This window comes from Electrona antarctica (genome assembly GCF_951216825.1).
Source record: "Electrona antarctica genome assembly, chromosome: 20".
Classification (NCBI taxonomy): Eukaryota; Metazoa; Chordata; class Actinopteri; order Myctophiformes; family Myctophidae; genus Electrona; species Electrona antarctica.
The window spans coordinates 15,832,227-15,856,204 of NC_136801.1; the positions used below are offsets into that span (position 1 = coordinate 15,832,227).

Consider the following 23,978-nt stretch of genomic DNA (forward strand, 5'->3'; position numbering starts at 1 on the left):
TGACATTAATTGCTTGGCAGTGACACCTAGTGGCAATAAGAAAATCAGAAGCAAGATGTTACACATCTCATTTTAGTACGGTAAACTATTAAAAGGGGAATACCACCACTCATTTTCAACAATTAACATGGTGAATCACATCTTGATGATTTCATCAAGATGTGATTCACCATGTTAATGATTTTTTTATTTCAGACCTCCAGTTCTAGGAAACACAGAATGGTAGGACTTTATTTCCACACAACAGCTCTAAGGTATATTAATGACATAGTAACATGTTGAAAATGAGTGGAATTCCCCTTTAAACTAGTAAACTATTTCATTCAACATTTCCGTTAGTATGCCAAGGTGTGCCGACAGTATAAGGGTATCAACTGACAAACACGCTAATAAGATTAGCTGTCTTAATGCCACATATGCCATGTGGACATATTTTCTGGTTTTCTATAATTTAATACTTTATTTAATACCACAAATAACAGACTTTCATTATAAATACAAGGCTAGGCTGCAACACCCATATTTTTAAAGACCTAGAAACAATGTACAAATCTTCATCCAAAAGTGAGGCAAACAAGTGAATCACATTTCAGCCACTTTTATTTCCACCATTACTTTACAGCAAAACAATCTTACCGTTCAACTTCCCATCAGTTAACCTACACAACACATACTTCAAAGCATTAGATCGGTAAATCTTATGATACAAAGGAAGAAAATATAAAATATATAGCTGCTATTTCTTCTTTCACACCAGATATTTTCTCCAAGCTCTTCACATCAGTTAACTTCCAGACAGTATGACACGATGCCAATAGGATTAGAATAAATACATACAAGCAAATAAAATTAATAAATAAATAGTTGTGCGTGTGTGACCAACCAAAATGCATGCAACATAATATAAAATAGTGCAACTACAGACCAATTGCATGAGCATCACTGTGTAAAGCCCAATTTATACTCACAGCGCATATAGGCGTCAATCTTCTCTTTTGGGTCTCACGGTACATACAGTGGTTCCCAAACCTTTTAGCTCAAGACCCAAAAGAGAAGTTTGACGCTTGTATGCATTGTGAGCTTGTAGATCTGCCATTTTCAAGTAATTTTTTTCCCAAATTTACACCAGTGTCTCTCAATGGAAATCTGTTTTATGCAATCCAGAGCCATCTAATAGAAGCGTTACGATATTGAGGGGGCAGAAACAGAGCGCTCGAGCGCTGTTCATGCAGCCTGAACTGAGACAAGCTGGAGTTTGAAAAACATCGTTTTCAACGAGGGCGGCGCAAATAAGAGCTATTTTAAGCACGTGTGCAACATGACAATTGTTTTAAAGTATTGTACAGTAACAACTAAAGTCTCTTTAATGTTTATGTTGTACGATTACTACAAAACGATCTAAAATAAAGAGATTTAAGATCATTAAAGCTGGGCTGTTGCCTGGGTCCAATGCATTTCTGTCTACTTCCGGTCCAGGACTTGTCCCAGTTGGTTGTCCCCATGCTCAATAGAAGTCTATGTAGAAGAGCTGCCATTGAAAGTGAACAAAGTTTGCGTAACTGTCTATATTTAAGGCTCTGATGCAGTCATGTGACAAAGCATAATTAGTAACATATCAAGTAACATATTGCATTTGTCTCTTCTTCAAAACACTGATAATAGCATACATTAAAATATATTTGCATCGTTTTTTTTAGCCATGAGGTTTGCATTAACATGGTTCCATTAGCAAATCACTTGGTTCAACGCAGGTTACACACATGCAGTTTCTCATGGTTATCATACAACATGGGAGACTGTGTGCATGAAACCTGCCTTGCAACATTACTCAGTAGACCGCACTCATTTATTACATAACTCACTGCTGCTTGTGTTAGCAATGTTGGAGCACTATTTAAATGTGCTGCCTTGCCATGCATCTAGCCCTGAAACATGACTGTCATAAGTACGAGCGTCATGTGAACCATGGCTACCATGCATCCTACTCTGGCAGATGATGCTACACAAGTTGCTTTTACAATACCCAAGAATCTGCCTGGTGTTATGCAGACTTTGCAGTAAGTGGTAATGAAGTCAATCTCCTCATCTTGTAAATATTCCAAGTATGTGTGAGCAGCCAAAGAGGTCTGACAACTAAAAGCAGCTCAACAAATCTTATGCTTTTAAATGGCTTTGGATTTTTCTTTTTGGAATAACCTAAAAATTATCCTTTAGGAAATAAAGGTATTTTTTTGTCTACAATTTAAATGAATTGGTTTAATGAAGTGCCTATGTTAGGGCGGTGTTCAATATTGGAACTCGTTAACCAATAAAAGAGCTTCCTTCCCTACTTACTACAGTGTACTTAGGTGATTGACTAATCCTCTTGTACATTGCAATCCCATTAATTGTAATCTACTGCACCAAGTGTCTGAGGATGACATTATACAGCATTTACAAGTCGGTCAAATGAATGTTAGTACTGAACTCCCACAAGACCGCCTTACTAATTGAACATGGTTTCATTGAGATTTACCATGACTCACTTTTTAGTCATTTTGCCATTGATCTTCCTCTTCTTGGGAAAGTCCTGTCCCTCCATGAGCGAAATAAATGTGAATGTAAACCATATAAATAAGAAAAATAAAGTAACAGTCCCATAAGGTGCGAATTGCTGCAGAACTCCAAGCATATAATACCTAGAAGAATTTCTAGGTGTTCATTTTTCAAAAGACAGCGTTATCCAGAGTCGGTGTGATGGTGGGCGGTGTACTGTAGCTTTATACAAGCTTGGTTGGAGACTAGTGCTGTTGTATTGATGGCTACTTAGCTGATGAACAGCTATGGAACTTTTTACAAGCTTAAATGGATTACTGTATGTGCATGTCTATCCAACTAGCTGAGGGGCCTGATCCAGAGCACGAGAGAGCAGCAGTGGGGTACGTCCTGCTGACAGGGGTTGGAACTCCGGATTTGGAGGGTCGGTGGCCCACGCACGCAATATGCCCGCACCTAGCAGCTCTAGCTTGAGGACTTGAGGATGGTCCAGGGGTTGACGCCACGGACATCTATGGGCACATCGTTGGCAAAGATGTGGTTGCAGAGCTCCCCCAGCGGAGGCTCTGGGTCTGACGTAGCAAACAGAGCCGCCTCATCAATGTGCTTTCGAATCTCCACGTCGATTTCCTAAGAGGAGAGCAAAATCAATTTATTTGAATGCGATATTTCATCGAAAATCAAAAAAAAAATATTCTCATCTAGTTTAGTAATTGAAATAAGTGACCTTATCGTCATAAGCTGCTCTTTTCAAAGAGTATGCTTCACCCTCTGCATGGCTTCCCAACACCCCACAGGGCTTTTACAAATGTGGCAACTGTGCTCATTGTTCAAACTCTAATACCACATTTTTCACCCACACAAAATATAAAATCCCTTCCTTCATCAACTGTAGCTCCACTTATGGCATCCATGTATTAAAGTGCCCTTGTGATCTCGAATTGGAGAACACACACCAACAGCTTGACTACATCCTGGCTTAACATTACAGTCAAGCCAAGCATGGCTCCCCAGCTTCTGTGACATTCTGGGGCATTGAAAACATTCTGGGAATACAGTTTTGCAATACATTATATATATTTATTATCTATATATTTTGTATGGAAAATGTCTATCAAAGACTTTGCCATATTGATGTACATGTTTGCAACTTGAAATGTGTTTAAGCCATTTAGATTAGACCTGGGGCCCATTTTGAAAAGGCCTTCTAAAACTCAAGGCAGTTTTATGAAAAGACACCTGATGTCTTTCTGAGAAACTTCACAGAATTCAATCTGGAAAAGTACAGAAAGACTACAAAACTACTACTTCCAAGAAAGTAACGCGGCCGACCAGCCCCCACACACGCATGCACGCACACGCGCACGCACGCACTCGCCGGAACCAGGCCGGCACCCTGGCCACGTTCCTGTGGGTCTGGATCCTGTGGCTCCTGTGAGTCCCCCCGGGGACCCCCACACAGAGTTGCACCACTCACTTCACACGGATGTGATTTTAAAAGGACTGTTGCTTCCATTGAGACTAGCACGTGCAGAACAGTTCAGATTATATTATGGTCACACATTTGCTATTGGTTAATAAAGAGCACTGCCTCTGCCACTTGTTCTGCATTTAAATGCCTCCCCAGCACGCGATGAGGAAGATGTTGTAGTCATCGAAACGTGAGCATGAGTCACCCCTGCTAGCACCATAAAAAAGGCTTAAATGCCCGGGCTGCTCCAGTTGTCCCGCTTCTGTGACGCACCAGACCTGCCTTGTTCAGTCTCTTCTTTTCAGTATACCAATCTGACTCATACTGACTACAGTTCCACTACTGTGTCAGTCAGTGAAGCACCATTACATGTTATTTGGCATGTGGGTTGTTACAGTAGTGACTAGTGAGTTCGCTTTAAATGGTCAACAAGGGTTTGCTAGGAATTGACCTCAGTGTCTGCGTTTTAAAGTTTAATATCAGTGGTTCCCAAACTGAGGGTCCCCCAGATGATTAGCTTAATTAGCTTGGGGGGGATCATGGCCTGAAAAAGTTTGGGAACCCTTGTCCTAGGAATTGACCTCAGTTTGTGTTTTAAAGTCTACATCCTAATGGTACCTTAAACTCCTCTGGAGAGGCCATGTTGTTGCTGAGCATGCGCTCCTTCAGCATGGAGATGGGGTCACTCTTACTACGCACCTCCTGGATCTCCTCACGCGTACGATAGCTAGAAGAATTTACATCACAGTTAGAACTCCCTTCTAGCCCAACCCCACGGCAACACACTGGGGCTCTGATTTGACCAGTACACAAGATTTAATAAAGAAACCATGACATTGGCCTGTAATGTAATACATTCGCTATGGAACTTGAATATGAGTCACAATATGCTTCATGGAATCATTGATTACTTAAGAGACCATGAGGAGCACCCACTAAACAAAACAAAGACTTGGAAACTAGGGTAACACCACTTTTGTTTAGTAAGATCACAAAGAAATCAAGTATTAATTAGGAATTGATGAGAAGATGGCCAGACATGGTTAAATTACCCTCTTCTCCATGCTGGAAAACGGTGGCGGAAGTGAAATTCAAACCAGAGGCAGAGAAGACCGGGAGATTGATCACTTATAAGAAGCGAGAGGGAGATATGATCAAAGATTACAGGATGTCTCACCTGACCCCGGGGTCACTCATGCTGTGTCCATGGTAACGGTAGGTCTGCAGCTCCATGAGAATCGGTCCCTGAAGCACACAGACGGCAAAAGACCACAGGTCAAGAGGTCATCCCTTTTTAATGCTCTAATTAATGTCCATCTGCTCTGCTGTATGTTGTATATCGGGCAGAAACCTATCATCTCCATATTCGAACTTTTTCTTTTTCATAATTTAACACCCTGCTTGATCATACTACAGTGTCACACAAAATCATCAAAAGTAGCAGATCTGCATGCTTGAAACTTGCTTAAAACTTCATTGATATATGTGCAAGTGACATTACTTAAAATATTAACAAAATCAAATTAATAATTTGCAGCCGAAATCAGCGTAAACTAGATTTGACTTGATTTCTCCATTAACCAAATTTCACGAATCGGAACAATTAGCAGCAAATAGCCGAACTACAAACTCACAATGAAATGAGACACATTGTGAGCATGTAGATCTGATATTTGTCATTTGGAGTGGTGATACTCTACTCTACTGTATCAGACTTATCAGGACCAGCTCCCCTACATCTTTTTTTTTTGGTCAATATACATTATCAACTTACTTTTGTAAAAAAGGGTTAGGGAGAAATTCCCCTTTAACATTAATGTTATGATGGCCAACATGTATGTGCTCATTACCACATATGTTGATTCACTTTTGTCTTCGTAAGGCTACCGATGCATCAACAACTTCTATCAAAACACTGACGCACAATGATACGAGATGCATCTGTTGTGGTTGTCAAATCGTGTGTGTGTGTGTGTGTGTGTGTGTGTGTGCAGTATTATACATGAGCGTCAATCAGCTGAATGCATGCTCACACCTGTAACTGCCAGCGGCAGGCTTCTGTGAGCCGCCTCTGTTATAGTCTAGGTCCATCCAGGCTAGCTGCAGCATACTGCCACAAAGGCTACACTGCAGCTACCGCCCACGACCCTTGAGATGTTGCTATGCCGCTCATATAATTGTAAGCTGTAGGGCTTTGCATTTAACATTGTAACGTTACAATTTGTATTTTCATTTACCTTTTAGGCTTCGTAATCACAAATTGCACAGGGCAGATATGACAAATGAAATAACGTAAATATACAAAGATGTAAGATCTGTAGATAGCTTGGAGTGGTGATACTCTACTCAGTCTACTGTATCAGACTTGTTGGAACTTCACTTATATTTCCCATTAAACTTCTTCCTCATCCACAGACCATTTGAAGGGCTGTGAATCAACATTTCACGGCGGTGCGACCCACCTTGCCCGCTCGGCAGTGGTCTGCTGCAAACTTTGTGGCCTCTCTCACACACAGGACATCCATTCCATCCACCTAGAAGAGGCAGGGATGAAAGGTCAAACTAAGTAGGTCATCTCACGATGGCAATACAAATAAAACACATTGTATCCACATGTACCAAATAAAATGTCTGGGTTTCCGAGGCTACATGTACCCTAGTTCAAAATAGCAAAGCTTGGAGATCTGGTGGGGGGGGGGGGGGGGGGGGTTGGGGTGAGGGGATCTGGTATAGAGCCCTGGGGGACCCCGGTCAACTAAGTATATATATATATATATATATAAGCTCTATTCCAATACCATATATCAGTTTACAGTAAAACAATATATTAAAATGTACTTGAAGTTCGTTTAATGATGTTAAACCTGACATCCCTATTTTTGGCATGTCATTATAGGCGAAAACAGACATTTTTGCTATGAAACATCGCCAGGCGATGAAAAATAAAATAGTGTTTAATGAATCTCTAAAATATGGAGGATTGAGTGAGACTGTAATTTTATCAAGTCATTAAAGGGGAATTTCTCCCTAACCCCTTCTTTTTTTTTTTTTTTTTTTTTTTACAAAGGTAAGTTGATAATTATGTATATTGACCAAAAAGGAATATTGGTCCTGGAGCTGGAGCTGCTGCTGGAGGGGTCTAACGCTAGAACTCCTATTCAATCTCGCAATTGTTTTTTGTTTACATCTGTTCTAGATGATGTGACAGCAACACTTCATGCATTGTTGACACTGCACTCTTCCTGGTCTATGTGAGCTGATGTTAGACCCCTCCAGGAGCAACTCCAGCTCCAGGACCAGCTCCCCTATATCTTTTTTTTTGTGGTCAATATACATAATTATCAACTTACTTTTGTAAAAAAAAGGGTTAGGGAGAAATTCCCCTTTAACATTAATGTTATGATGGCCAACATGTATGTGCTCGTTACCACATATGTTGATTCACTATTTTCTTCATAAGGCTACCGATGCATCCAACAACTTCTATCAAAACACTGACGCACAATGATACGAGATGCATCTGTTGTGGTTGTCAAATCGTGTGTGTGTGTGTGTGTGTGTGTGTGTGTGTGTGTGTGTGCAGTATTATACATGAGCGTCAATCAGCTGGATGCATGCTCACACCTGTAACTGCCAGCGGCAGGCTTCTGTGAGCCGCCTCTGTTATAGTCTAGGTCCATCCAGGCTAGCTGCAGCATACTGCCACAAAGGCTACACTGCAGCTACCGCCCACGACCCTTGAGATGTTGCTATGCCTCTCATATAATTGTAAGATGTAGGGCTTTGCCTTTAACATTGTAACGTTACGATTTGTATTTCCATTTACCTTTTAGGCTTCGTAATCACAAATTGCACAGGGCAGATATGACAAATGAAATAACGTAAATATACAAAGATGTAAGATATGCTATTTCTGCTATTTTTAAAAATGTATCGACATTTTTCAACATGCAAACAATTGACGATTATGCAAAAATAATTGAGATTATCTCAAATAATTGCAATTATGTAATAATTGTGACAGGCCTGGTAATACGTTATTTAACAAAGAGTATAAGTTTGTGTCTCACTCTGATTCCTGGTACATAGTCTCCTCTCTTATAGTAGTCTGTGCTGGCTGAGGCTCTCTCCACCGACGTCCCCATGCCGTACTTATTGTTTTCACAAACAAAGATGCACGGCAACTTCCACAAGGCCGCCATATTGAAAGCCTCGAATATCTGGCCCTGATTAGACAAGAGAGGACGTGTTAAAGAAATGTTTTGGTTGATTGAATACTTTAGTTAGTGTTTTCAAAAAGGACAGTGGTACGATTATACAATGATGCTAAAAGGACAACACAAAAATCCCTGGAGGCTTGTTTCCATTGTGGTCCTATGTATTCAATTGACCAAGAATATTACACATTTCTGACCAGTAATGCAATGACTCAGCCACTTCAACTTTATACTCGATAGGACAGACTCAACTGCAACAAGGACAGTGACACAGACAAGGCTTAAACAAAAATCCTTCAAATACACAAGAGTTAGTGTGGACAAGGACAGACACATGTACATCGCACAGATCAAGTCTGGTGAGACATAGGACCCTAGGCAGGAAGCAAACCATAGTCCTACAGACCTCTCAGTGCCTGCAATCCAAAAAGAACACACAAAGCAGAGAGAGCCTCCTGTTGGCTCGGGCATAAGACAAGGACAATAGCTGGAAGCCTGGATGAGAGGGGCAGTGATGTGGCCAATCACTGCTGACCCGCCAACTGGACAGTGTTGTGGTTAAGGGTTGAAACACCCCAAGGAGGTTGGGTTTGGGGACCACCTGATGACCTCTTCCAGGCCAAGGCTTTATCCATAGAAATTGATTATAATAATCACTTTGATGTATTTACAAACGTATTCTCACATCACTAAGTTCAAGTGTATAGGTGCAAAAGAGTGGGTGAATTTTTTTTTTTTTTTGCGGATTCTAAATTGTCCATAATAATAGAGAACATTAATAAGATAAAGGAAACAAAGTCAGACAACAGGACACAATGTACATGGTCAAAATAATAAATATCACAGTTCTCTATGTGCAATTGGACAGTCTCTGTCTCACCTGATTGGCTGCTCCGTCTCCATAAAGTGTGACGCACACTTGGTTGTTGCCTTGGTACTGGCAGGCAAGTGCTATGCCTGCTCCCAAAGGAACCTGGAGGACATACAAGGTCAACTTGAATAACACACTAGAGTAGAGGGAAGAGGTTGTGCATGTTCTAAGTATGTGGTATGCAAGTGTTGAGGATTGGATTCCCACTGGGGCCATTAACCAACCAAGTGTATGCACTCATAAGACTAAGATATTTTGGACGAAATCCTCCACCGATGTGAATATCGTTGCTGTTGTGCAGAAACCTCTTATCTCCATATTCTAACTTTGTTTTTGTTCATAAATTAATGCTATACGTGATCATGCTACAGCGCCACACAAAAGCATCAAAAGTAGCAGCTCTACAAGCTCGAAAAGCAGTTTGAGCTCATCGAGCTGCTACCTTTGAATGAGAAAAGTAAAAGTTTTGGACATATGAGGTTTCCAGCCGACAGATGATATTTATATTTTCAAGTAGTGTAGCTCTGCTCAGTGGTTCCAAAACCATTTAGCTTGAGACCCAGCAGAGAAATTTGACATTTCCCCAGAACGCAAACTTACAAAAAATACATTATACACTTAAACTCTATTTATTAGTGAAAGTACCGTAATTTCCGGACTATAAGCCGCTACTTTTTTCCCATGCTTTGAACCCTGCGGCCTATACAACGGTGCGGCTAATCTATGGATTCTTACAGCTAACGGCCACTAGGGGACCTTCTAAATCTATCTCTATGGCCTCTATGCGGCTTATAGTCTAGTGCGGCTTGTATATGTACACATTTGTTTTTTTCCCTAAATGTCGCTGGTGCGGCTTATATTCAGGTGCGCTTTATAGTCCGGAAATTACGGTAGATCCTACAAGATCAAGATCACTTGTAGAAAAACAATAATCTTTTGAAATAATGTGTGAAGAATTATAGGAAAGGAGGATACTTCCTCTCGATCCAGTGTGTGGGCAACACTAGTGTATGTATGCTATTGTATGCCGTTAGGGTGGGCGTTACCTGTGCTCCCACAATGCCGTTGCCACCGTAGAAGTTTGGCGCATACATGTGCATGGAACCACCCTTGCCTTTGGCAATACCCCCTTTCCGACCTGAGAGAGTAACATAGTTAAGAAATCAACATGGCTGGATGCAAGGAAGGAACACAAAATAAACAAAAAAAAAAGCATTCATCTCACATGTGACCCTTTCCTGCTTGCATGGGGGGGTATTTTGTGATGGAGGAATAAAGAGTGCTTCTACACCACCTGATTGGTCGGGATTGGTCCCGATTGTGGTTATAGCGTTGATTGTATTGATTGAATACTTTAACATTTTGCAAACTACGCAAGCAATTCTAAAAGTGGTCCTAGTACTGTACGTAATCAACACATACAAGACATACAATACTGCTGGTTAACACTTTAATTGCCCAGAACTATTTAATCCATTACATTCATGCGCCCAGTCGATTTATAAACACGGACGCCTTTTCCGGACGGACCGGCCGGAAGTTCATGATGTTGTGTAGCAGCTAACAATAGCCACAGCACTTTAGAATCGATCGACAACAACGGGAGACAAGAATAAATCTATCGAGACTAGCGACTGGACCGCGGAGCGCCGTCTAACACATGATCTTTTTTCAGAAAAAGACGGGATGATTTAGATCGCGATTTATGAACGTTTTAAGATTTTCGTTTTCATCAGCTAAACAGAGGAGGGAGTTTTTTGATGACGTCTCAGTCTTGCGTGTCACCGAGGAGAGCCCAGCAGGCGCGCCTGGGCTATACAGCCAGGCGATCTGTTCTCGTATCAATAAACTTCGTCTTTAGGACAATACTTCGTCCTGAGCGTCGGGCGTTACTAATAGAAAGGACAAAGAACTTCGTCCTGGGCGATTAATCTGTTAATATTATAAGTATTATAAGGATACACCTAAGCACAACTTTGATAAAATAATTGACTTTGTCTCACCTGTCAGCTCAGCCAGGATCTGTTTGACAGACACACCACGTGTGTATGTGTAAGCGTGGGCGCGGTAGGCAGTGATCAGATGGTCCGTGGGGTTAATGGCTCCCTCAATACCCATCGCACAAGCTTCCTGTGTGAATGCATTAAGCAATGGTCAGTCACATTACAAGCATTTCACTTTGTGCAAACTGTGCATTGTGTCTCTCCCACCTTCTTTGGGCAAATGGGCAAGGTAGTTAGTTAATGCATTCAACCTAGTGTCCAACAAGAACCCCAAAGCCTCTGTGCATTACATAATCCCGGGTTTGCAAAATGTGTCTTGTTAGCTATTTTCCCATAGCTTTGTTTGATTGGCTCAGCGGCTGATTTGAACTGGAAACACCTGTGAAGGTGCCACATGTTTCCTGGGTTCAAACCTCCAGTGGAGACAGTCAAATTAATTTATTTATTTTGGTCAATATACATAATTATCAACTTACTTTTGTAAAAAAAAAAAGGGTTAGGGAGAAATTCCCCTTTAACATTAATGTTATGATGGCCAACATGTATGTGCTCATTACCTCATTACCACATGTTGATTCACTTTTGTCTTCGTAAGGCTACCGATGCATCAACAACTTCTATCAAAACACTGACGCACAATGATACGAGATGCATCTGTTGTGGTTGTCAAATCGTGTGTGTGTGTGTGCAGTATTATACATGAGCGTCAATCAGCTGGATGCATGCTCACACCTGTAACTGCCAGCGGCAGGCTTCTGTGAGCCGCCTCTGTTATAGTCTAGGTCCATCCAGGCTAGCTGCAGCATACTGCCACAAAGGCTACACTGCAGCTACCGCCCACGACCCTTGAGATGTTACTATGCCTCTCATATAATTGTAAGATGTAGGGCTTTGCCTTTAACATTGTAACGTTACGATTTGTATTTCCATTTACCCTTTAGGCTTCGTAATCACAAATTGCACAGGGCAGATATGACAAATGAAATAACGTAAATATACAAAGATGTAAGATATGCTATTTCTGCTATTTTTAAAAATGTATCGACATTTTTCAACATGCAAACAATTGACGATTATGCAAAGATAATTGAGATTATCTCAAATAATTGCAATTATGTAAGTGTTTCCTGGGTTCAAACCTCCAGTGGAGACAGTCAAATTAAGTTAAGGGAATATGAACCAGTAACGCCAGCTTCTGGAGAATATTTCCCTACATGTTCAGCTATTTGTGCTACAAAAGTATGAAATATGGATCTGCCCAACAGCGACAAAATCACTGATAGCATGGAGAAGTACACTAAAAGCACATGGGGATACAGGAGCATGGAGAAAGGGAGCTCAAGAGAAGGAGAGGGTGTTATATCCCCTAACCTAAGGGGATGGCAGAGCCTTCTTCAGAGCAGACTAAAAAGTCTGCTCTGAAGAAGGCTCTGCCGAAACGCGTCGGCATTCGCAAATAAACATGAGAAATTGCATCTGAGCCAGTCTTGCATCTTTTATTTTGGAGTGCCTCTTTTTCCATTTAGTTGGTTTATGAGTTACGTTATTTTCAACGCAGAGCATGCACTGCCTCAACCAAGGGAAGTTTCCAGAGGAAGCGCACCCGTTTTTCTTTCTTAATCTCAAGGCTTTTTCAGAGGCAGGTTATGAAACAGTCTCTTCCGAATGAGGACGGAGGAACCGATTCTCCGCTGACAATAAAGTTTGTGAGTAAGCCTCATAGTAGGTAAGTGGTGAGTGGCCCCCAGGCCCCAGCTAATCCACTGCATACTAGCCCAGCAAGCATGGTCAGGACCTGGACGAATTAGTGACGTCTCTATTGGGGCCAAGTCAAACCAAGACACTAGTCACATCTGGCCCAGAATATCACCTGATTTCAACCAACATAAATTCTGCCCACTAAGACGCATGTCCCTGGATGAATCAGAGCGTCCGATCGAGGCCAGATCAACTTAAGTCATATCATAACTAGTCAGATCTGGCCCAGAATAAGCTATATTATTTCAACTGGTGAAGAAGTCCTGGAAATGACATAAAGATCATCCCCATAGGCTAGTCCTGAATGTCATCATGACGTCATTTGGCTTGCTGGGAGTTGTCATGAGGCTCATCAGAGCCAGCCAATCTGTGTGGAGAGGACCAACTCCCCCACAGCAGCTGGCAGTCTCGTGAATTTGCCACAGGCAAGTGCCTGTCAATTTGGTAATCAAGGCTTCACTCTCGACCTCAGAACACAGGAAATACAAAATAATGCATTGGCAAATAATATAATAGATACGAGATAATTACACAAATACCGGTACTACAGATCAAAACACGGCTGGAAGTGTTCATTTTTCCGGCCTGAAAAGCTTGAGAACCACCGAGATAACCACCAGATCTCTTCTGGAAGCGTGTATTCTGACCTGTCCGTCATAGAGGTGACAGAAGCCCCTGATGATCTTCTGCTTGTAGAGCTGGTCAGCCTTCAGCTCCATGCGCCTCATGGTCTGCATGCTGTGGTAGTACTGCAGGCCCTGCTCTCGGGTCATCTCCGCCTTATCTGGAGGCCCTTCCTCCAAGTGGTGCAGCTCACATTTCTATTGGCCGGAAGAGGGACGCAGTTAGAACGGTCATTTGTATCACTAGAGATGTGCAATAACATTCTTTGATTTAATTGTTTAAATTAAAATGTTATACATAACTTATGTATAAAGAGGATATGCGCGTGCATAAAGTAAATGGCAGATCGAGTGGCAAAGTGAGTGACAAAGTGAATTTAATGTTGTTTAAAGTAATTTAATGCAATCAAATAGGACTTTTCTGTTTGGATGTATGGGCTGTCAAGGCCAGAAAGTAGGTTTTTGCCACTCAGTAGGCATTCCCGCATAACTTCCAGGTATGATGATGTCACGCGCATACCCTCTATAGGCTAATACAGTACAGTACATGGCCACTTTGGCCAGTAGTTTATTGTTCGTAGAAGTGAGCACTATAAGTATAGGTCAATGTTTCTTTTTTTTCCCCTTTACTATTTTATTTTGACTCTCTTTCTCTCCTTTTTTAACACATTTGTGAGACATACAAAACATGATCATTGTTTCAACGTCGCTTGAGTGTTGATGAGATGTTTCAAAGATGCATAAAGTAGATGTAGATGTGTCCGTGACCAGACAGTGGTAGAGCTGCGTCCTATGGAGAGTGGATTAACTTTCAAGGGACCCTAGGGTACCGCCGTCCAAAATACAGAAAAGGTAACCGAGGGCCCCGAAAGGGGCTAGGGATCCACATCCACGGCATGGCTCTTATGGACCTCAGACTTCATGTGGCCAGACTGTGACATCATTCATCCATGACGTCAGTCATCTTTGCCATAACATTGTATTAAATACTGGTAAGTATATCAGAAAGTATAGAACAAATGTCAAAATATTTGTGGGGGTACTTCTGTGTCCTACTCACTGGCAGTGTGCACACAGAGGTCCTCATTCACAAAGGAGAAATACGCCAGAGTGTAACGGAAGCGTAAAGGTCATGCGTATAGATATCGGAAAATCCGTCCGATCACGCTACGGTTAAGTCCCGTGTTATTCAGGGAACCAGGTGTAATCACTTAATTTGTGCGGATCGGCGAGTGCATCCTTTCCGCATTTTTTCCAAGCGATTCGCCTGGTGTCGCCTGGTTAGAGGGAACATCCACGACCATATAAGGCAACAGGAAATATCGAAATATGTCATCATAGACTGCACAGAGCAGAGGATTCCCAAGTTTTAAATTATATACAACAGCCGCGATGAGCTTGTAGAGCAATTAATTTTGACAGGCGGGTCTGCACGGACAGATCTTCAAGCAAACAGCGCGAGTTATATGTATATAATTATAAACGAAACTTGCCAACTTGGCACGCATTGCTTCATTCCTTGTTAAATGTCAGAACGTTAATAAGTTAACTGATGTTACAGTTACTTTCACATAATGAGAAAGAAGTTAATTTGTACTGTTCACCACACGACCAAATGCTATATTAAAACTCGGCAATGATAAAAGGCCCTATTGAGGTCTACTGCGGTGATTGATTCCCTGCCCTGCACTGTCGGATTTGGAAAGCAAATATATGGACATGCATGGACACAGGACATATTTTCTTTCTTTTTTTTCTTGTGGGATTTGGACTTAAGGCTATATTTCATCCGATCCAACTACGTTGTATGTTTCCTCAGCTGCAGGTAAGAGTTGGCTATTCTGTGTGGCGTCCGCATGTGATCAATATACATATTATAAATTATTACCACGACGCAAATGGAGGCAGATAGGTGCTTGCAGCAAAGGCATTTAGGCCTACGTGAAACTTGAATTGGCTGAGTCTCTGTCAACATGCTGATCAGCGAGTTACAGTGGTAATAATAATTATCATCAACAGCCTTTCTTGTCTGTCTGTCCGTCAGGTTTGTGAACAAGCGCGAGTGGAGGTGAGCTGGCTTAAAACTATGATATGACTGGCCGACTTTCAAACACGCTGATGCCATTCATTCAAATAGGCTAATGTGGTCTTCTATTTTTTATATAGGGCTAATTCCCCCCCCCCCCCGCACACACACACACACACACACACACACACACCGACAGTCAGACTGACTCAAAGGAGCTCCATAACGAAACAATTTAAATAGGCCTATACTGCAGACATTACTACACTAAAGAACGTTGGATTCGTACAGTGCAGAATGCAGATAAGTGTATGTTCTTATTATAATTGTGAGTTTGTTTTTTAACATGCAGCACTAGTCTGCGAGAGCCGATCTACAAGCTCACAACAACGCGTTGCACTGCGAGTAGAAGGCTGCCGAGTGAGCAGCCCCAATCGCGCATGCTAGAAATATCCTAATAAATAAATAAAAAGGTGTCGGGCTCGGGGGCAGTTTCTGTATGGGACTCTAGGCTAACTTGCCTCTAGAATGCATGCATATAGGCATACAAGTGATACTTGGCTTTTATATAGGCTATCATTTTTGTATGTGCTGACCAATGGGACAGACACATGCCTACATATTTTATCTGAGGTTTGGGGACTTTTAATTGAGTCAGCATGAAGACTAAAGCCTTCTGAATAAATCTACGCAAGCAGTACACGACCCTCTGAGCTGGCGCAGCTTTTAGCGGAGTTTCTGACCAAACAACGTCACAGTCAAGTTCACGTTCAAGTTCATGAATTCCCACGTAATGTGGGAATCCACGTAAATGCCTGTCCGCTCACGCTCCGCTCACGTAACGTCACTTTATGAGCGTAAACGCCGTTGTGAATGAGGCCCAAAGTGTGGCGCCCACGCTCCTGCGGTTTAATAGATTATCCCCAGACACTCATACACAGACCCTGCCATAGACTGCTCTTGCAGAGCCACGCCGTAAAAACAGACTAAACTGAGTTGTAGATGTATTATGTAATAAAAAAGGTTAATTTATTATTGGCAATGTCTTTTCAGTACTGTACCTTGATGTCAAATGTTGCCTGGGAGGTGAAGGAGCGCGAGGAAATCACTACTTTGGCCCCCTGAGAGACGGAAACAACAAACAAAAACACATACAAGCTCATACACATAATACTGCAGTTACACATGTCGACCACAACACAAATGTATAGCCATGCACACAAAGACAGCCTGGAGGCTGCCTGCTTCTTTATACCAGGTGGAGGGTTAGTTGGGTATGGATTTAGAACAGTTCAGATCTGACTAGGGCCGTTTCTCGGGTTAGGTTACACCGGGGGATGGAGCTTCTATTTTATGGATCAAATCTAATTATGTTCTGTGAACTTCTGTCTGGCTGATAGACTTTCTGTTAACCATGGTATCTGGATGGCACAGGGGTGCCATCCTCTGAGGTTCGTCCAGTCATGGCTGGCGGGCCATTGTGTTCTTTATCGCTGCACTCATACTATTGGAGATGGAGACACCCTCGCCTCACGTCCTCCCAGTGAAACGCCACTGTTCAGAAACATATTTTCTGGGAAATCTTTTTGGTCAGGTCAATGCATACATACAAGACAATAAATTATAAATATATAAATATAATAAAACACCCAACAAGGCCTGGGCCGTGGCTCAGCGGTCCAGGCACCATGGCTGGAAATCCAGTCTGGCAGTGTGCCGCGGGTTCGACTCCCGATCCTGACGGCCTTTACTGCATGTCACCCCCCCCCCCATCTCTCTCCCCATTTCCTGTCTGCCTACTGTCTATTCCTCCATAAAAAATACAAAATAAAGGCGAAAGCCACAAAAAAATACATTTAAAACACCCAATAATAAGAACAAGGAGTACTTCAATTACAAAGAAAATTTAACAGGGTCTTTAAAAGAAACAGGGAAACAAGTGGGGAACTGAGGCTTAGTAAAAACAGGGACAAAGAAAAGACCTCATTGTTCAAGGGCAATGAAAAATCAAGGTCTGAATGTGTGATATTAATAGAATAGACCGCCAATGCTGCTAAACTTTGACCTTGACTGAAGAGAAAGTCGACACTGTAAGCCACTTCTATATGTCCCCATGTCTTCATTTAGTGGTGCTGTTGTATTTAGAACTGATGATATGGATAAAAGTGCAATTTACCTTCCACAACGGCTTGTAGACAATTAATGTTAGTTTCCCACTCTGCCAAATAAGCAAGCACAAGTAAATTACATTGTGAAATTCTTACAGGGCTGGCTAGTGGGTCGGCCTGGACACTAACTAGCTGTGGAGCACTAGTACTGACTGGTGGTGGTTTAGGCGGCTGCCGCTGGGTAGTCGCCATGGCAGGCGTCACAGGTGAGGTTAAACTGACGTACTCTGACAGGTCAATCAGCAACTGGGGAACACAGGAGCCAATCATTCAGACCGAAGCATTGCCACTGGCCTATCTCACAGCATTTCCCCGCCCCCTTTCCACGCCCCCTTTTGGAGCTAGTGGTGTTATTTGTTTTGCTGTCCATAGGCTTCCATGTTAAAAGAGGTATTTTCACAAGCCACAAACTACTGTTTTGTAAAGGTAAGGTTTATTCTACTTATTTGAGTTGTTATACCATTGTGTTTTCTTCATATTATTATCGGTCTTTGACATTTTAACATTAGGAAATGTACTTAGATTCTCCAGAGAAAGAAAGTGTAAATGCCTAATGTTAAATGACACCACTATCTACCGGAAGTGGGCGTGGAAAGGGGGCTGTGAGATAGGCCTATTGGCCAGAGAAGCAAGCTACTGGGCTACAATGAGAGAGTTCTAGCAATTAGAACGGCAGGAACTGAAGAAGTGAGGAGGGAGCAGCAGATTCTACGAGCTACAGTCACAGACAGGGAACATACAAACATCAGCCCAAAGACAGTGTCTTAAGTTGAAGTAATATTTCACTTGGTATATCCTACCATTTGAACATCTATTTCAAGCAACTTGTTGAGCCATCGCTACTGTCTGAGACATTAACATTGTTGGTATTAAAATAAAGCCAGCTTCGGTCAAATCAGTGATGATGATTGATGAGATGAGACAGTGCTGCTGGTGGGCTACTGAGGCGCTCAATCATATTTGACTACAAGACTACACCTAAATATTATACCAATGTGTCATTATGTGAAATATCACATTCACACTCTGCATGAATGCATACATTCATTACACTGTGACTGAAGTAGTGCAGCAGCATGCTCATAAGAGAAATTCATTCAACTACTAGTTTCAAGTGAAGACTGACAGGAAAGAGGCAGAGAGAGATGGGGAGAGACATGAACGGGACTCAAACGCGCTGTCAGGCCAGAGCCTATATGTGGCATGCGCCTGGACTCCTCCATACTTAGCGCGATTTCCGAACAGGCCCGGGGAACCAGGCGAGTACCCACCATAGAGTATATATATAATAGAGACTGAACTGGCGCGAAGCTCCGCCCCCCCAGCTATTCATGTCAGTGGAAGTTGCTCAGTGGCGTTTTGAAGCACCCGGAAGACTGCCGGAAGTCCCTCCCAGGACCTCAACTTTGAGGTCCTGAGTGACGTAGGGCAACCGAGCGCTCAACGTTAAAGCCCAGCTGCACGGGGTTTCCCGGTCATGAATCCACGGGTCCGCCTGTAGTCCCTCCTCCTACCACTAGGACCCAGAGCTTCAACGTTGGAAAGTCTGCCTGCCCCCTTGGTACCCACCCTTTAGGCCAGCGGGCGCCACAATTGTTTTTTGCACAATCGTTTTCATGTTGAAAAGTGTTCATACGGCCTGGGCCGTGGCTCAGCGGTCCAGGCACCTTGGCTGGTAATCCAGTCTGGCAGTGTGCCGCGGGTTCGACTCCCGATCCTGACAGCCTTTACTGCATGTCACTCTCCCATCTCTCTCCCCCCATTTCCTGTCAGCCTACTGTCTCTATAAAAAATATATAAAATAAGGCGGAAGCCCAAAAAAAAAACATTTTTTTTTTGTTTCCAAAAATCTACAAGTTTACAACTTGTAGATCAGCTATATATTTTTTGTTATAGTATAAAAGTCAGTAAATTCTTTGTATATTTAAGTTATTATTTGTCATGTTATCTGCCCTGTGCAATTGATTATGAACTGAAGCCTTTTTTATGTATATGTTCCAATGTTTAATGCCAAAACAATTAAATGTTTTATTGCAATTAATTGTATGACAATCATCAACTATAAAATATGTAATGGTGATTCTTGAGAGCCTTTACCCATGCACATTGAAACTTAAGGATAATTTTCATGAATATGAAACGCGTGTTCCATGGGAAAGCCATGCACAGTGGTAGATAAAGTACGAATCAAACCTACAAGAACATGATCGGTGAAAATTGCTTACCTCCGATACTGTCTGGGCTGCCTAGAACACAGCCATTGGGAAGGAGGGAGGGAGAGAGGAGACTCAGGAGAGCAATACAGGAACATTTGAAAGACAAATATATAAATATATATTGTATAAGCGAAAGCAAGCAAGAATGAAGGAGCTAGGGAGTCGGGACAGCTTGAGGATTGTTTAACACTAGCCATATTTCTGATACTGCGCTTTTCGCCAACACACCACCACAGATACAAGCAACATTGTCCTGCATGACGCATCCACAAGACATGCATGTTTAGGGACTTTGTTGTCCTGCATGATGCATCTGATCCACATGCATGTTAGGGAGTAGGGACTGCATCAACAGACATGCATGTTAGGGACTTTGTTGTCCAGCATGATGCATCTGATCCACATGCATGTTAGGGAGTAGGGACTGCATCAACAGACATGCATGTTAGGGACTTGGGACTTTGTCCTGCATGCATCAATAGACATGCATGTTAGGGACTTGGGACTTTGTCCTGCATGCACAAAAGACATGCATGAACCCATTCTTAAAAGGTGGCTCTCCACACCTGTGGGAGAGTGGAACAAACAAATCTGTCTGGAGTTGAGATACGTCTTGGGTGGGGCCCGGGTACTGTATAGAGGGCATTGCCCATTGGGAGCACATGGCACAGTAGTAATGTTTATGCAATTTACCCATTGTACCCCGTACCCGTTGTCAGTACCCCCTTTAATTATCATAGTACTTGGAGACAAGTCTAAGACGACGAGGCAGCAGACAACCAGATGCACACTGAGAGGTCAAATGCAGAGGAACCCAGCCAGGGAAGTATTGTCCTCCACTAATGCAACAACTAGTTAATCAGTGCTCACATCACAAGCAATAATTTCCATTCAGAGTTGGAAGCTGGCCTAGCACCCAAGGCGGATTAGACTGAAATAGCACCCATGAACCACTACCTCCAAATGCCACCTTCCTTCCCGCCTCAATAAGCTGATCAATGTCACATTTCACAAAGCAACCGGCGTGTTAATTCATGCAACAATACATTATTATCATCATTATCCTGGTGCACATTAACAGACCACAGTACACCATGCACGCACGTTGCTCAGCAACAGTGAAACAAGCCCCGACACCACCCCGGGTTCAAACCAGTTCGCAAGGTCAGCATCGTGCAAAAAATGTGTGTGCTGAATTCTCGCCCTAATTCTCGGAAATACCTCTTCTTCCCATTGAACTCACCGCGTTCTTCCCAGTAATCCTGCATAACACGTTAGAAATTAGTGCGAGCATAGTTTTCATGCTACTGGACACACCGACGACCTAAAGAGGACGGGATTTGAACATCAGAAGATGACTGAGCTGCTACTTCCGTGTTGGTGTCCGTATGGAAAATCCCCCCGTGTGGTTCGTAGCTATAAAGATAATGGTTCCACTATGTATGCGCCCACCCAGTGCCCACTGCCCACTTCTCTTCCTTTTATTAGTTCGTTTCTCCATGGCGTATTGCTGCCTCCCACTGTTGGTTCTAGGTATTGCCCATTATTTATAGAGAAGAGGAAACAAATCCATCACAGATTTCACCACTGCACTTGATGCTGATGCCCCACAACCCTGCACCACTGAACCAGGTGAAGACACAAGGAGGCCAGGACAGATTCATTATATTTTAGCCAGGGCCCCCGACACCTCCCGAACCCATGCTAAACCAGAGAGGGTTTTTTGATTGATTGATTGAAAATTGTATTAACAGTTTGCAGAATTACAGTACATTTCAAGCACAAACTCAATACAAAGGCTGTTAACTGTGAGTGGACGACCCAATTAAGCATTACACTTGTTTACAACAGGGTCCACCATGTTCAAATCATCAAAACATTTAGAGACGTACAAATAGACACTTCTATATAGACAAAGAACAGTACAGGAATTCATCATAATGGAGGTAAAAAGGGAAAAGAAACATATACAGTGAGGGGAAAAAGGGGGGGGGGGGGGCGGTGGGGGGGGATTCAGATTTTACGGGGGCCAGTTTCGAATTGCAGCCATCCGTAGGTGCCCTTTTGAAGGAGTCAAGGGATTCGCATGTCTTAATGACTGTTGGTAGGGCGTTCCACATTTTGGTGGCATAGGAGCGAAAATAATTTAGTCCCTTGTTTGTGCCGAATCTGGGTTGAACATGATTCGTTGCACTCCCTCTGGTGTTGTGGGTGTGGACTTCGTTAACATTAAGGAAGTATCTACACAGGTACATGGGTATCTTGGTGGAGTATCGAATCTTGTGGACCAGACCCATTGCAAGATGCTGTACTCTGTCGCCGACCCTAAGCCATGCCAGTCTGTCAAAGTGGGCAGGGGTGAGGTGGGTTCGGGGGGTGAGGCCAAGTAGGAGCCTGACCAGTTTGTTTTGGGAGGTCTGGAGCCTAGTTTTAAGGGCCTTTGAGGTGCTGTGGTACCAGGAGGTGCATGCATAGTCAAAGAAGCCTTGTACAAGGGCTCCTGTTAAGGTCTTCAAGGTGTTTTTGTCGACCAGTGAGGAAATCCTGTAAAGGAATCTTGTTCTTTGGTTGACTTTTTTGATTACGTTGGTGGCCATTTTATCACCGGAAAGATTAGCCTCCAGGATGGAACCTAGGTAGGTAATTTCATCTTTACGTGTGATAACATTGTCACCCACTCTAACCAAGAAGCCATTTGCCTTGCTGAGATTACTATTAGATCCAAAGAGAATGGATTCAGTTTTTCCCAGGTGTAAGGATAGTTTGTTATCAGCGAGCCAGGTGCAGATTCTACCGAGTTCAGAGCTGAGGGCATTTTCAACCTGCAGTTTGTCCCTGTCCGAGACCAGCAGTGCCGAGTCATCTGCGAACAGGAACAAGTTGCAGTCACAAGCTGAAGTCATGTCGTTAACATATATTAGGAACAGTAGAGGCCCTAGTATGCTTCCTTGTGGAACGCCACAGCTCACTGGGAGGGGGGGGGACAGTGTTCCGTTCACTTCCACCATCTGTTCTCTCCCCTCCAGGTAGGATTGCATCCAGCTCGCTGATGTGCTATCGAAACCAATTGCTTTTAGCTTGTTAACCAGTATGGAGTGGTTCACTGTGTCAAAAGCCTTTTGGAGGTCCAGCATGACCATGCCGCAGTATTTACCAGCGTCCACCTCTTGTTTGATGTGGTCGCTCAAATAGAGAAGGCATGTGTCAGTGGAGTGGGATGTTCTGAAGCCAGATTGGAACTCGTACAATAATTTATTAGTGGCAAGATACTTTTCAACCTGTTCATAGACTATTTTTTCCATCACTTTCGAGATGGAGCTTAGAATAGAAATAGGGCGGTAGTTGCCGGGGTCTAATTTACTCCCTTTCTTGTGCAGGGGGGTTACTTTGGCCAGTTTGAAATCTAGGGGGACCTGTCCCGGGTCATGTCAAGTTGTAATGAAGGCATGTGTAGGTCAACAGCTGTAGACATGTAATAGGTTTACAGTCTATAACCTAGCAGTATGATATTTATTTGCAAGTTAAAAAATATATAGGCTATATCTTAAATACTTGTCAGCCTCATTAGTCAGATGGGACTTTAATTGTCGATGGGCCTCACTGTCATGTGGCGGCTGGCCTGGTCCATAATCCATCCATGGACTGAACAGCACATTTCTCTGTTTATTGATTGATTGATTGAATACGTTATTAAGAGTAGGCCCCTATGCAAACAGTACAGAGGTAGGCTACAGTTAAACAATAATTCTAAACAGATAACCCACAAAAAATGGGCTTGTTTCCATTGTGGTCAGGGTTCAATTCATCAAGACATGTAAAAACATACCATACTATACAAGAAATCATCATTGCGCACTTAGCCCTCATCTGTGACCTCACAGATAAGGTCACAGATGGGGCTAGAGCTAGAGCATGCTGTATGGATTCACCACATCCTCATTCTAAGACACAATGCAAGAGTCCCTATGTGAGACAGTACTGGGCCTCAATCATGTCATAATCACCCGATTTCTCCTATTGTAAAATGCTGTACCCTACAGTGATGTCCCTCCCCTAACAATATTTTGTACCGACTCAGTCTTCCTAGTAG

General features: G+C 42.7%; 1 protein-coding gene across 3 annotated transcripts; it reads right to left on the reverse strand.

Moving 5' to 3' along the window:
* Positions 1-582: 582 nt before the first annotated feature.
* Positions 583-21,330, reverse strand: pdha1b (pyruvate dehydrogenase E1 subunit alpha 1b). 3 transcript variants are annotated; one of them, XM_079489063.1, is made up of 13 exons: positions 21,132-21,319; positions 19,898-19,918; positions 17,769-17,918; positions 16,566-16,625; positions 13,503-13,676; positions 11,098-11,224; positions 10,141-10,232; positions 9,104-9,196; positions 8,077-8,232; positions 6,469-6,540; positions 5,184-5,251; positions 4,625-4,733; positions 583-3,165 (listed from the first exon to the last, which is right to left on the reverse strand). In XM_079489063.1, exons 1-13 carry the CDS (start codon positions 21,189-21,191, stop codon positions 3,001-3,003), a joined length of 1,347 nt encoding a protein of 448 aa, XP_079345189.1. In that variant the 5' UTR covers positions 21,192-21,319; the 3' UTR covers positions 583-3,000. The 3 variants fall into 3 exon arrangements, with proteins under 3 accessions (XP_079345189.1, XP_079345187.1, XP_079345188.1); XM_079489061.1 differs by lacking the exon at positions 21,132-21,319 and having other exon boundaries at positions 19,898-19,913; XM_079489062.1 differs by lacking the exons at positions 17,769-17,918; positions 19,898-19,918 and having other exon boundaries at positions 21,132-21,330.
* Between the last annotated feature and the right edge of the window lie 2,648 nt (positions 21,331-23,978).